Genomic DNA, 15823 nt, shown 5'->3' on the forward strand with positions numbered 1-15823 from the left:
AAAAAACAAACAATGTGAGGTCCCCACAAAGATTCACACCAGGCCTTTTAAGGTTATGGATTATAGGTGGTGCCCCGAGAAAAAAATGGCATTAGGCCCCCCTCAAATTCTATACCACACCCTTCAAGTCTAGCATGTATTTTAAGGAGGGCCTTATGTAAAAAACAAGAAAAAAAGTGTGAGGTGTCCCTTTTACCCCCTATACCAAGGGTCTGATATAGACTTTAGGGCGAGCCTCACATTTTTTTCTTGTTTTTTTTGGGTAAAGCTATCCCTTAAAAGGCCATACCAGGATCAAAGGGTCTAGTATGGAATTTGGAGGGGGGGCCATGCCATTTTTTGACGAGTTCCCCTTTTTTTTTGTTCTTTTTTTCCACATTATTTCCACTGTTGGTGCACATTTACCCCCTAGCTAAATGTGTCGGCTGGGCATGAGGCAGGTTTTGGTTCCCCAACAACCAGGGGGAAGCTGTCACATTTAACAGTGGTAATAATACCAGTGAAAAAACGTTTTGCTTCTCACTGGAGCCAGAGGTCCATTCTTCTGGACACCCATTCGTTTGGCTTTTTTCACAAGATTGTCCATAGATTGTACGCAGTGCAGAAGCCTCCATCATATTTTTTCCCCTGCTGGTTGAATGTTCTTAGCCCATAGTGGTAAAGTGATTGTAAAGTCTCTTTTTTTTTGCTAAAAATAATAAACATGTTATACTTACCTGCTCTGTTGCAGTTCATTTGCACAAGGCATCCTGGATCCTCCTCTTCTGGGGTCCCTCTTAGGCTCTCCTGGCCCCTTCCTCCTAGCGAGTGCGCCCACAGCAAGCAGCTTGCTATAGGGCACCCAAGCTGAGCTAAAGCTCCCTCTATCCATTCAGACATGGAGCTTCGGCCCAGCTCGGTCCAGCCCCCTTTCTCTTCTCATTGGCTGACTGACTTTGATGGACAGCAACGGGAGCCAATGGTGCCGCACTGCTGTTTCAGCCAATGAGGAGGGGAGTCCCGGGCAGCCAAGACAATCGCTGGATAGAGATGGGGCACAAGAAAGTATTAGGGGGCGCTGCGGTGGCTGCTGCACCAAAAAGCCTTCTGACTTTACAATCACTTTAAGTTATTTTCTCTTTTGGTGAATGGTAACTTTTCTGGTCAAATGTTTTTAAAGCTATTTTCAAATATTAGGGAATGTTATATTCACCTGGTAAAATGCAACAAGGAAACTGTTACACACATATTAATAACATTACATTGTTCTTTACATTTGCATGAATGTTGAGACATTTGCAAAGTGAATTCTTTATAATTATCATCCGATTTATTTTTTCTTGTATACATTTTTTCAGTTTTTGAAAATTTATATAAAAGTTAGAACCTTTTTCTGGACTCTCTCACACTTGCTAAATTACTCACGATGCAACTTTGGGCACTTGTGTCTCTGTTGGGAGGTTTCCCTTACTTCCTGTGTAGTCACGAGGAAAGGAAATTAAAAAAATAGGTGTACAGGCTCAAATAAAAATGTGACAGATGTGCTAACCCTTTCCTAATATATACAACTAAAAACTTAAATGTATTTTATTGGGATTTTATGTGGTAGACCAACACAAAGTGGCACGTAATTATGAAGTGGAAGGAAAACGATAAATGGTTTTCAAATTTTTTAACAAATAAATATCTGAAAAATGTGGCATGCATTTTTATTCAGCCTCCTTTACTCTGTTACCCCTAACTAAAATCTAGCAGAACCAATTGCCTTCAGAAGTCACCTAATTAGTAAATAGAGTCCACCTATGTGTAATTTAATCTCAATATAAATACAGCTGTTTTGTGAAGCCCTCAGAGCTTTGTTAGAGCACAAACAGCATCATGAAGGCCAAGGAACACACCAGACAGGTCAGGGATAAAGTTGTGCAGAAGTTTAAATCAGGGTTAAGTTATAAATAAAAAACCCAAGCTTTGAACATCTCACAGAGCACTGTTCAATGCATCTCCTGAAAATGGAAATAGTATGGCACAACTGCAAACCTACTAAGACATGGCCGTCCACCTAAACTGACAGGCTGGGCAAGGAAAGCATTATTCAAAGAAGCAGCCAAGGGGTCCATGGTAACCCCCGGAGGAGCTGCAGAGATCCACAGCTCAGGTGGGAGAATCTGTCCATAGGACAACTATTAGTTGTGCACTCCACAAATCTGGCCTTTATGAAAGAGTGGGAAGAAAAAAATACATTTTTGAAAGAAAGCCATAAGAAGTCCCTTTTGCAGTTTGCGAGAAGCCATGTGGGGGACACAGCAAACATGTGCAAGAAGGTGCTCTGGTCAGATGAGACCAAAATTGAACTTTTTGGCCTAAAAGCAAAACGCTATGTGTGGCAGAAAACTAACACTGCACATCACCCTGAACACATCATCCCCATTGTGAAACATGGTGGTGGCAGCATCATGTTGTGGGGATGCTTTTCTTCAGCAGGGACAACAAAGCTAGTCAGAGTTGATGGGAAAATGGATGGAGCCAAATACAGGGCAATCTTAAAAGAAAACCTGATAGAGTATGCAAAAGACTTGGGAGGTTCACCTTCCAGCAGGACAACGACCCTAAACATACAGCCAGAGCTACAATGAAATGGTTTAGATCAAAGCATATTCATGTGTTAGAATGGACCAGTCAAAGTCCAGACCTAAATCCAATTGGGAATCTGTGGCAAGACTTGAAAACTGCTGTTTACAGATGCTCTCCATACAATCTGACATAGCTGAAGCTATTTTGCAAAGAAGAATGTGCAAAAATGTTACTCTCTAGATGTGCAAAGCTAGTAGAGACATACCCCAAAAGACTTGCAGCTGTAATTACAGCGAAAGGAGGTTCTACAAAGTACTGACCCAGGGGGGCTGAATACAAATGCACGCCACACTTTTCACATGTTTATTTGTAAAACAGTTTGAAAACCATTTATCATTTTACTTCCACTTCACAATTATGTGCCACTTTGTGTTGGTCTATCATATAAAATCCCAATAAAATTTATGTTTTTGGTTGTAACATGAAAAAATTTGGAAAATTTCAAGGGGTATGAATACTTTTTTAAGGCATTGTAGTTCAGCTTAATTAGCTGGTATAAAATATCCAGCCTAAAATGAAGTAGACAAATAAGACAATCTGGTTTATATACATTTGAAATCAATATGTATGTACCTATTTTGTGTTGTACATTTTAAAAACACTTAATGTACCTGGGCATCGATAAAAGGAATCCATTTCGTCCATCTTTTCTCCAGGAATAAGCCATATCTTTTGCAGCTTGTAAAGGAAAGTTCTCAGCAGGGTGATATGAATGTTGATATACACCATAATAAACTGTGCAGGTTAAATGTGCACCATAGCAGTGATAATATGAGTCAGAGTGTATGAACGTGGTCAATTATGTACTAAATCAGCTGCAACACCATGAAAACATGACAATAAATCTGTTAATCTGTATTAAGCAGAAAGCTTTTTATACTGTAGCAAACAATAAAATATGCGGTACACGCATTAAATTATAACATTAAAGGGTTTTTCATGTTAAATCAGAACTCCAGCCAAAAATTACAAGATAAAACTGAATAGCACATTAAAAGAAAAAAAATAACAAAATCAGATTTTGGTGCAATATTCACCTTCAATCCAGACTTTTACCCCACAGTATTTTTTTCTCGATGTCCTTGATCTGATGGTCAGCACCATTCCACCCACTACCTCTGAGCCAGGGTTGTCAAGGACTCACCTAAGCATGTTGCTGCAAGCAGCACAGTGATACGTTCATCTCTCTTTCATTCTGCTTTCTCTTACTATCAGCATGCTTCTTTTTAGCTTATAAACTTATAGGGTGGAATTCAATAAAGCTGCTGCGCCACTTTTCTAAAGTTACCATTCGTTATCTTATTGCACCAAATTCATTAAGCATTTGCGACACTTTTGAGTCGTGCACAGAATTCAGGTAGTTTTAAAATGGGCTTTTACATTGTGTCCCATTGAATGCGTCCCTTTCACATAGCGCCGCATTGAATGCACCAAATGTAAAAGTTGAACTATTTAAACCAAATAAACTCACTTTTGGCATACTGAGTAAAAAAATGGCTCAGACAGATTTTGAGAAAGTGTATCAAGTGCATTCTAAAAAGTGGTGCAGCTTGAACCAAATTCAAGTACAAGTTCTAGACAGATACATGGATTTGGCGCATTCTTCACCACTTTTAGAATGCAGGAAAGACACTTTCGCAAAATCTGTGCCAGTCTTTTTGGATTCCAGAGATAAGCTCCTTCTGTTTCACTTCTATTCACATTCCTGCTCTGCTATACAAGAACTCCAAAGCCTCGTACACATGATCGGATTTTCGGCAGGGAATTGTGTGATGACAGACTGTTTGCCTAAAATCAGTCCGTTAGTACGCTCCATGAGATACTTGTTGTCCAACTTTCAGCCAACAAATGTTGGATGACAGGCTAGTAAATTTTCGGCGGACAACGGTCTGTTGTCAGATTTTCATCTCGTCTGTACACGAGTCAGTCACGCAAAAGTCCAAAGTACAAACATGCATGCTCAGAAGCAAGGACGAGCAGGAAGCGGTCGGTCTTGTTAACTAGCGTTCGTAATGGAGAATTAACATTCGTGACGCAGCAAATTATGAAATCTCGAAATGCAGCACACATTCTCTTCTTCTTTAATGGCATAATAATGAAGCTGCTTTGCCGGTGATACTGATGGATTTATGCCAAACGTATTTTCAAAGGCTTTTTTTTTTCTAGTGATATCAAGAATAATATTATTATGCTTGTTTTTTTTGGGGCAAGTTACCACAACACCATTATCCCGTAGTTTTTAAGATCAAAGATACAAGTGTCCCTTGTTAATTTTACCTAGTATTGTTTTCCTTGTCAAAAGAAGTTTATTGAGTATACAATGTTATAAAGATACATAAAGTAAGTTTACAAGGATCTATAAAGTAAGCTCATTGTTTTACAGTAGGGTTTATATAGGTAAATATCATGAAATTTCAAATATTAAACATTGGGTTCACGTAAACCTAAATTAAAGATATATATCATTTCCTTAGTTACTTTTGTAGGTATTTAAATGATTTATACCTACTATACATATTGTTTACAAGTAGAGTGTATATAGGTCAAATAAATTCTGATAATGAGCTTTAATCGTAAGGTGGAGAAAAGGAAAGAGAAAGAAGAAAAAGGGCTGAAAGGTAGAGGTATGGTCCACAAGGTTGTCCCGCTCGTCAGTTTATTATTCTTTTTAGTTCTCTTTGAAGCCTTAGAATGGGTGTCTCTGTAAGTCATTTAATCTGTTACCATGGCAACAGGACAGAGTCATTGAAGTTTGACAGGAACTGTTGTTTTATCCAAGGATGCCAAAGTTTTTCAAATTTTGGAATTTGATTTTGATCGATGGCTACCATCTTAGCATGGGACATTGTATTATTCATTCTGTGAATTGTTTCTGCTAGTACCAATGTAGGAGATTTCCATGCCTTGGCCACTGTTTGTTTTGCAGCCGTTATTAGTTGGATCATAAGTTTGAATTGAGAGAGTGTTAACCATTCCGGTTTTAGATTAAGTAAAGTTAAATATGGATCTGGTTGTATTATTTTTTTAAATATTTTAGATGCAATCACGAAGACTTCCTTCCAGAAGGTTTGGATTACTGGGCACGTCCACCATATGTGTAAATATGTGCCTATTTCTGGGCATCCTCGAAAACAAAGAGCTGAGGTATTAGGTGAATATTTTGCCACTCTAGCGGGTACAAGGTACCAGCGAGTTAGGACTTTATAATTTGTCTCCAGTGCTAAGATGTTGGGTGAAGATGACTTAGATGTGAGCCATATGTTAGACCAGTCCGTGTCTTCTAAAGTTCGTCCCAGGTCCTCCTCCCACCTCTGAACGTAAGAGGGTCTATTAAGATTTGCTACTCCATATAATTGATTATAAAGTGATGAAATTGTACCTTTAGCAAATGGATCTTTTGTACAGATTGAATCAAAAATGGATAATTGGGATAATGGTGTATCCCCCTTTAGGAATGGTGTATAGAAATTTTTGATTTGGAGATATCTAAATATCTCAGAGTTTGGTAGATCATATTTTTCTCTAAGCGATGGGAATGAAAGGAATGATTTAGATGCTATGAAGTCATTTAGTGTCTGAATGCCTGATGTTGTCCAAGCTTTAAAAGAATTTGGGTAGATCCATGCCGGATAAAAGGCCGGATTTCTGATAAAAGAAAGGAGAGGATTGTGTGGAGATTGTAACTGATATTTGGTTTTTAGTTTATCCCAGAGAGATAAGAAGTGTTTAGTTATGGGATTATAAATTTTAAAGCGGTCTTTAGGATCAAGCCATAATAAATTTGATATTAATAGAGGGTCATTTTCTGAAGCCTCTATAAATACCCATAATGGGATTTCCTGTTTTGCATGGTATTTGGACAGACTGGCCAAATGTGCTGCTCTGTAGTAGTTAGTAAAATTAGGGTATCCCAGGCCTCCTTTATTTTTGAGAAGATGTAGTGTGTGTATAGGTATACGTGGTTTAGAAGAGCCCCATATAAACGAAGTTGCTCTTTTTTGTACTATTCTCAAAAAATAGGAAGGAATTGGAATAGGGAGGACTCTGAATAGATAAAGCAATTTGGGTAGAATAGTCATTTTGATTGCATTAATCTTCCCTATCCAGGATAAAGGAAGTTGCGACCATTGTTTTATTAGATTTGTGATCTGTCTTAATACAGGAGGATAATTGGTTGAGAATAAGTCAGAATGAGATGCTGTTAAATGAATTCCAAGATGTGGGATTGATTTTTCTGCCCATGTGAATGGGAGTGCAGCCCTAGCCGGGATCAATTCCATGTTTGTGAGTGAAATATTAAGCACTAGGCATTTCTTAGGATTAATCATAAGGCCGGATAGGGCTGCAAATCCATCAAGAGCTGGTATTAAGTTAGGACCAGAGACCTGTGGTGATAATAGAAAAAGTAATATATCGTCTGCAAATATACATAATTTGTGTGTAATACCTCCTACTTCAATGCCAGTTATAGTTTGGTTTGTTCTGATGTATTGGGCCATGGGTTCGAGTATAAGGGCAAATAATAAGGGAGATAATGGGCAACCCTGTCGGGTAACTCTTTCGATATTAAAGGCTTCAGATTTGTATCCAGCATATTTTATATAGGCTTTGGGTTTATTATATAATGCTTTGATCCATGTTAAAAAGTGGGGTCCAAAACCCCATTTTTGTAATGAATATTGCATATATTGCCAGGATACTGTGTCAAATGCCCTCTTAATATCGAGAGATAGAAAACATAAAGGGATTTTCCGTTTTTTAGCAATATGTGCCAATAACACTGCCCTGCGTATATTATCGCCTGCCTGTCTATTTGGCATGAAGCCTACTTGATCTCTATGTATTAATTTTCCTATAATGCTATTGAGGCGTTTTGCTATTATTTTTGCTAATAATTTAATATCGAGGTTTAACAGAGAGACAGGCCGATAATTCACACAGGAAGTATCATCAGAAAGGGGTTTTGGGATCATACAAACAATTGCCATTAGTGTTTCTTGCCGAAAAGAATGTCCATCTAGAAGTTTGTTAAAAGTTTCAGTGAGAATGGGAGAGAGTATTTCTGAGAATGTTTTATAGTATAAAGCCGAGTAGCCGTCTGGGCCTGGTCTTTTGTTAAGTTTTAGGTCTTTTATGGCGTTAGCAACTTCATCTATAGTTATAGGCTCATCCAAACTGCTTTTTTGATTCTGAGATAACTCAGGTAAGGTTATTTTTGAGAAGAAGGATTCAGCTTCTGTAGGATTAAATTCATTGTTTGTCTTGTATAAAGTTGCGAGATGTGAGTGAAATTTATGGACTATTTTAACTGGATTACAAGTGTAAACATTTTTTGATAATTTCAAACGTATTGGTTTGAAAGATTTGTTAGTTGAATTTAATGCCCGAGCCAAATATGTACCTGGTTTGTTTGTATTCATGTAGAAATTGTGTTTGGAGCGTTTGAGGGATTTATCAACTGACTCAGTGAGAAATAGATCGTATTCCAATCTAGATTTTTCCAGATGAGATTTTGTACTCTGAGATGGATTATCTTGAAATGATATGTAGGCTGCATTAAAATTGAGTTCTAGTTTGTTTTTTTGCTAGATTTTTGCGTTCCCGTTTAAATAGTGCCATTTGTCTTAGTATTGTACCACGCAAGACAGGCTTATGAGCTTCCCACAGTGTTATTGGGGAGATGTCTGTTGTATTATTAATTGATATGTATTCCTTTAAAGCTTGTTCAATGGCCATCTGATGTAGTGGGTGTTTGAGCATTATGTCCGGTAAGTACCACGTTGGGTCATGCGCTTTTGGTATGGCTGAGGCTATAGTAGTGTATACTGCATTATGGTCAGACCACGGAATCGGAATTATATCTGATGCAATAATTTCTGGTATCATTCCTATTGTTAGAAAAATATGATCTATTCTGGTGAAGGTTTGATGAGGGTGCGAGAAATAAGTGAATTTCTTTTTCATTGGGTTACTTTCTCTCCATGAATCTACCAGATTGTATTTGGAAAGAAGTTGAGAAAAAGGTAATCTAGAGGTTATTTTGGATGGTGTAAAAGGTGATTTATCTAGAAATGGGAGGAGGACCTGGTTCGAATCCCCACACATTATCACTGTTCCTATTTTGTGTGTATTAATCACTTGTAATATATGTGAGAGGAATGGTGTAGGTTGTTTGTTAGGAGCGTAGTAGGAAATCACCGTGATTGCTGTATCCATTATATAACCCATGAGTATCAGGTATCTACCTTCTGGGTCTTTAATTTCTGATGATAAGGTGAATGGTGTGGATCGGTGAAATGCAATTAGAGTTCCCCTTTGCTTGGTACAGGCAGAAGCCGTGTAAATTTGTTGATAAAAAGGAGAAATATATTTTGGAGTAGAATCTTTGGTGAAGTGTGTTTCTTGGAGGCATACTATGTGAGCCTTCTTGTTATGGAAAGTACGGAAGGCTTTGGTCCTTTTTTGAGGGACATTTATTCCCTGAACATTCAGGGAAAGTATATTCAGTGGTGCCATGGCAATAGATCAAATAGTTTTGACTTACTTTTTGTTATGCAGAGCTGACTGCGCAGATCAACCTGTGTGGACTGAAGAGATGAATAGATAGAAAAGAAACCAGTGAATTCTGGAGTAAAGACTAAACAAAAAACATATGAGATTAGATGATACATTGTATAAATTATTTTTTGCAAGTAATCACAATTTACCCGTGAAAGAGAATAAATATCTCTCTCAGGGGAATAAGTGCCTTCGTCACACTCCCACATAATATGGTTGGGAGAATGAGGAGGGCTAATGGGGGTACACGGATCTTCCGCTTACAGGAGAGAAGTGCTATGTCAAAAGACATCAAAATGATGTTTCATTAATTGGAGTGCAGAATATAGTTTTTGTTGAAATTATTTATTCCAGGGTGGTTATATATGGTTAGTCTTGCCCTAGGCTAAATAATTCAGTTAGAAAGGTTCTGTTAATAACTTTGGTATTAATGAAGATAGTTTGAATTATTTTGGGATTTTAACCCTTTTAGAGTAAACAATTACATATTTTATTCATATGTAACTGTTTAGATATGTTAACTCATAAAATTGAGGTTGTATTGCTTCAGATTAGAATAAACAAAAACATAATTCTAGGAACTAGTTAGGTAATAATATATTTGTTTTAAGAAAAGAAAGAAAAAGCTTCCATTACTTCTGGATTATTGAACATATTTGTCCTAAAAAGTAATTAAATCTATTGTTATTACCTGATAATATATAACTGAACATGAATTTCCTTATTTCACTTATATATTCTAAGGCTATATGAATCAGAAGTAATAAGAAATATAACTGGAATGTAACATGATCCCACACAGTGTGTGACTATCAGAATGCAGTTACATTCAGTTATAAATATAGGTTTTTTATAGAGAACCATCTCTTAGTATAATAAATGAAGAGATATTAGGAATTAGGATGTCAGTCCATTGGTCCATGGATGATGTGGCATAACGGCCTCTTTTGTGAGAATGATGATTCCCATTTTGTTCTGAAATTTTCTGGGTGTTGCCTGAAGGTGAAGATGATGCCATTCTTCTGCGTGTGGGAGAGTTGCTGCTTGTGGGTTCTGTCAGATTTAATTTTAAAAGGGTTTGTTGTAGTTCATCTGCTGATCTGCTTCTGTAAATTGTACCTTGGTAGTTAAATCTGACTGAAAAGGGGAAGCCCCATTGATACATAATGTTGTGGCGTTGCAGTTCCATTAGTTGGGGTTTCATGGATCGTCTTTTAGTAATAGTAAGTTGGGATAGGTCAGCAAAAATTTGATAATTGTGTCCTTGAAAATTAAGTTCCTTTTTTTCTCTTGCAGCAATTAGTATTTGTTCTTTCGTTCTGTAATAATGAAATTTTGTGATTATATCACGTGGGGGTCCATCTTTCTTTTTGACTGTGAGGGCTCTGTGTACTCTGTCCAGTTCTAAACGTTCAATAGGGATATCTGGCTTTAGTTCTTGTAATAGAGCAGTAATAGTAGATTGCAGGTCTGTCACAGTTTCAGGTATTCCCCTTATGCGCAAGTTTGAATGTCTGGCTCTATTTTCGTAATCTTCAAGCTTAGTTTGAAGTATTAAATTCTCTTCTTTTAATTGTTCCAATTCTGTTATATTTACTTGGGTTGTAATTTCAATTTCATCCATTTTTATTTCTAGGGCTGCGGTGCGGTTTCCCAGCTCTCTTATTTCTTTGGTTAGGCTTTTTGTTATTTGGTCTGAGGTTTGTTTTAAAGCCTTATGAAGCATCTTTTCAAATTGTAATAATATTACTGGGGATACTGAGGAGGCTTGTGGAGAAGTTTGTGAGAGGATTTGTTCTGTATCTGACTCAAATGGAGAGTCTTGCTGTGACATTTTCTGTCTGTGAGAGCGCCCTGATGCTGTATCTTGTGAGGTGACTGGAGCTGCTTCAGCTGCAGTGAGTGCCTGTGAGCTCTTTGTGAGGTGATTTTTTTTTCTGCCACGGTTTCCTCCCAGTACCATATTTCCTGCCCAAACTTTCACAGTTTGTTCCCTGGGGCAAAAAGGTTTGAATGGATACCTTTTGAGCCTGCAGGCTCCGCTTTGTCCTTCTCTTCTCTCCTCAGCGGTGTGGAGCTCTAACAATGCATGTCTGCTCCGCTAGGCTCCGCCTCCTGCCCCCCCTACCTAGTATTGTTTTAAATGTAACTGCTTACTCCCAATCTGTCATTTGAAGTAAAACACATAGCCAAATATTATTCTACATTTTTTTTTTATTGTTCATTAAAAAAAGCAAAAAAATTAAATTAGAGATGCTATCTGCCATCCAAATATAAATACAGTGGGGCAAAAAAGTATTTAGTCAGCCACCAATTGTGCAAGTTCTCCCACCTAAAAAGATGAGAGAGGCATCATCATAGGTATACCTCAACTATGAGAGACAAAATGTGGAAACAAATCCAGACACTCACATTGTCTGTCTGATTTTTGAAAGAATTTAAAAGTTCATCTCAATACTTTGTTATATATCCTTTGTTGGTAATGACAGAGGTCAAACGTTTTCTGTAAGTCTTCACAAGGTTGTCACACACTGTTGCTGGTATGTTGGCCCATTCCTCCATGCAGATCTCCTCTAGAGCAGTGATGTTTTGTGGTTGTCTCTGGGCAACACGGACTTTCAACTCCCTCCAAAGGTTTTCTATGGGGTTGAGATCAGGAGACTGGCTAGGCCACTCCAGGACCTTGAAATGCTTCTTATGAAGCCACTCCTTCGTTGCCCGGGTGGTATGTTTGGGATCATTGCCATGCTGAAAGACCCAGCCACGTTCATCTTCAACGCCCTTGCTGATGGGAGGAGATTTGCACTCAAAATCTCACGATACATGGCCCCATTCATTCTTTCATGTACACGGATCAGTCGTCCTGTTCCCTTTGCAGAGAAACAGCCCCATAGCATGATGTTGCCACCCCCATGCTTCACAGTAGGTATGGTGTTCTTTGGTTGCCACTCAGCATTCTCTCTTCTCCAAACATGACGAGTTGTGTTTCTACCAAACAGTTCTACTTTGGTTTCATCTGACCATATAACATTCTCCCAATCCTCTTCTTGATCATCCAACTGCTCTCTAGCAAACCTCAGACGGGCCCGGACATGTATTGGCTTAAGCAGGGGGACACATCTGGCACTGCAGGATCTGAGTCCCTGGCGGTGTAGTGTGTTACTGATGGTAGCCTTTGTTATGTTGGTCCCAGCTCTCTGCAGGTCATTCACTAGGTCCCCCCGTGTGGTTCTGGGATTTTTGCTCACCGTTTTTGTGATCATTTTGACCCCATGGGCTGAGATCTTTCGTGGAGCCCCAGATCGAGGGAGATTATCAGTGGTCTTGTATGTCTTCCATTTTCTAATTATTGCTCCCACAGTTGATTTCTTCACACCAAGCTGCTTGCCTATTGCAGATTCAGTCTTCGCAGCCTGGTGCAGGTCTACAATTTTGTTTCTGGTGTCCTTCGAAAGCTCTTTGGTCTTCACCATAGTGGAGTTTGGAGTGTGACTGTTTGAGGTTGTGGACAGGTGTCTTTTATACTGATAACAAGTTCAAACAGGTGCCATTAATACAGATAATGAGTGGAAGACAGAGGAGCCTCTTAAAGAAGAAGATACAGGTCTGTGAGAGCCAGAAATCTTGCTTGTTTGTAGGTGACCAAATACTTATTTTCCACCATAATTTGCAAATAAATTATTTCAAAAATCCAGGAAGAAGCTCAATTGGGCAATCGTAAGGGCGATGGGGTGGCAGGGAGTCTGCTCCCTTTTTGCTGAACACATGAGCAAACTTCCGAAATAGGGCTCCGGTATGGTTTGAAGTAAGTCCTTATCTGTGTCATAGTAAGGTGGCTGAAGATCTGGAGAGCTTATGTAAGAAATGTTCTTGGCAATAGGACGACAAAAACTTAACTTCACCGGTAGTCCAATTGACGTGAGGGTTATGGGCCTGGAGCCAGGGCATGCCCAGAATAATTGGAAATAGCGGGGAAGAGATGACGTTCAATGTTAGAATTTCTTTATGCTGAGAAGAACTGGTGACAGGCAGAGGAAGGGTTTCCTGAGAGACTTGCCAAGATTTAATGTGGGACCCATCAGCCAAGAAAACTGAAAGTTTATGTGTCTTGTCCTGGAGGGGAATATCTTGTTGGTTGGCAAAGACAGAGTCTATAAAGCAACTGCACACCCCGGAGTCAATGATAGTGTTGACTTGAATTGTCCTTTCCTGGAGCTGTAACGAAAGAGGGAGAGCAAGTTGGGTTGCATTAGCGGTCAAAGCAGATAAACTGGCAGGAACAGGAAGTGGACACTTACGGGTCTTAGCCGGACAGCTGTGCACATAGTGGCCTACTCCACCACCATAAAGGCAGAGATTTAGCTGGCGTCAGCGTGCTCGTTCTTCTGGAGACAAGGTAGATCGCATCAGCCCTAGCTGCATGGGTTCGGGAGCATCAGATGTTGAAGTGACTGGGTTTGAGCAGGTTGGAGGTGAGTAACGGGAAGCAGGAGCTGGGACTCTTGTGGTCATCCACACTAGGCGGGTTTGCTGGGAAGAACGTTCAGACCGACGTTCACGGAGGCGACGATCAATCTGAATCGTCAGGGTGATAAGATCCTCAAGGGTATCAGGCATACCAACCCAAGCAAGCTCATCCTTCAGGCCCTCGGACAAGCCCATACGGAATTGGTGGCGTAAAGCTGCATTGTTCCATTGACTGTCCGCGCTCCAGCATCTGAAGTCTGCGACATAGTCCTCGGCTGGTCTGCGGCCTTGCTGGAGCGCGAACAGAGCTGACTCAGCCGTAGCAGTCCCCTGAGGATCTTCATAAAGCTGAGCCATAGCCTCGAAGAAGGAAGGCAAGGACTGGATCTGTACAGAGTCTGTTTCAAGTAGGCGGTGAGCCCAGGTCTGGGGTTCTCCTTGTAGGAGGGATATCACAAACCCCACCTTAGTGGCCTCCAGAGAAAAGGTCCGGGGTTGCAGAGCAAAGTAAAGCTGACAAGCGCTGTGAAAAGCCCGGAACTTGGTTCGGTCCCCTTTCAGGAAGGGGAACCCTTGGCTCAGGTGGAAGCATTACCACAGAGGGAGATGAGACAGTCCATGTTGGGGCGGCCGCTGAGGCGGAGGCCACGTTACCAGGACCAGTATGGTTCAGAACTTGTCCCTCTAATCTGGTGTAGCTATCCTGCAGAGTCTTCACGGCCTGAGTAAGCCGCAAGATGCGTGCAAATCTCCTTTATAGGGGAGGTCTCTCCTGCAGGCTCAGTCACGGCTGTTCGTACTGTTAGGTACCTGGTAGTTGAGCTTGACTGGTAGGAGAAGACCCCTCTTACAACGCTGGGTCAGGAGTGGTGGGAACAGTGGTCTCGTGAGCACAGTGGGTAGGAGTGCCTGGTGAAGGTTTTGCAGAGGCCAGCACAGGAGCTGAGTAGAGATCCCTCAGGGATGGCCAAGCTGCGAATGCTGGCAGGCAGAGGAGGATCAGCAGACTGGCAGGTAGGAGGTAATGGAGCAGCAACACCTGGAGCTGGATGAGAAGGCCGGGATGCAGCAATACAAGGCACAGGCAAAGGCAGAGTCAAACAGTCCGGTTTGGCAGGAGATCAGGCAGATGATGCAAATGGGTAATCACAGAGTAGTCAGGCAAGCAGGAGTTCGGCAACAGGTCACAAGAAGATAGCAGAGTCAGGCAGGCCAGGTGGGATTAGAGATAGCAGAAGAGTCAGACGTAGCCGGGACGATAACAGTAATAATAATCAGCAGGCAGATACAGTTACACAGGTACGGAGCTGCAGACAAACAGCACCGCATGAGTGCAGCTGTCACACTTTTAAAGGCACCTTGGTGCCAAACAGCGCTAAGACGCACGGGGGTACGCCGGTGCACACAAGTGGGAGAATTCTGCTGTATGACTCTGGACAGACCCCGCGCGCGCATGCGTGCATGCATATTCCCCCGAAAGGCACTGGCACATCCCTGACAGGAGTGTAGACAGCGATGGCCTGGGTTCTGGTCAGACAAAAATCGCAGGCTGTGGTAATACCACAGCCTGGGGACATATATGTCATCTGCTGATGCTCCAGATCTCTGTGAGTCCATCACCTTGTTGAGCTCCCTTTTAAAAGTACTCCTCGGGTTTGATATTTTTGTCTTAACATAGTTGATGTCTGCTCTGGGGTACACTGGCTTCACCAAATCAAGCAGTTTCTCCAACGCTGCATTCCTCAAGATTTTATTTGAGTAGTCTCAACTCTTGACCTTCCAGAGACAGGGCAGCTCCCAGTACAGGTCAATGAACTGGGGCAAAAATCAGGCGCAGTAAATGTATCCGTCATGATAAATGATATGATGCCTGCAAGACAGAACACAAGACAAAACATAATGTCTGGCTTAACTCATAAGCTGCTCCCAATCTAGGCCTCAATCTAAGCAGTATAGGCCACTAACCACCGATGCCCCAATTTCCAATTGTCCCTAAGTTTTTGGCTCCTTTCGTGTGTTGGTGATGGCAATCGTTCATCCTCCACTCCAAGATCATTCCTACGACCGTTCCATCGACCGTGCGTTATGGTTTTATATACACTGCGCATTAGGTGCGCTCTCTGGAGCGTGACCATCTGTCTTTTGCATGAGACACACACGGCGGAACATTCGGGAGGGATAACATGGC

The 15823-nt window shown here is 40.8% G+C and overlaps 1 protein-coding gene across 1 annotated transcript in view; it reads right to left on the reverse strand.

Annotated features, from left to right (window-relative positions):
• Positions 1-15823, reverse strand: part of LOC141133958 (dynein axonemal heavy chain 3-like) — a 3453856-nt gene that overhangs the window by 4861 nt on the left and 3433172 nt on the right. The window contains exon 79 of the mRNA XM_073623563.1: positions 3222-3279. Coding sequence (XP_073479664.1) covers positions 3222-3279 — 58 coding nt within the window. The remainder of the gene's footprint in view (positions 1-3221; positions 3280-15823) is intronic.

The sequence above is a fragment of the Aquarana catesbeiana genome, linkage group LG03 (genome assembly GCF_042186555.1).
Source record: "Aquarana catesbeiana isolate 2022-GZ linkage group LG03, ASM4218655v1, whole genome shotgun sequence".
In the NCBI taxonomy this organism is placed as follows: Eukaryota; Metazoa; Chordata; class Amphibia; order Anura; family Ranidae; genus Aquarana; species Aquarana catesbeiana.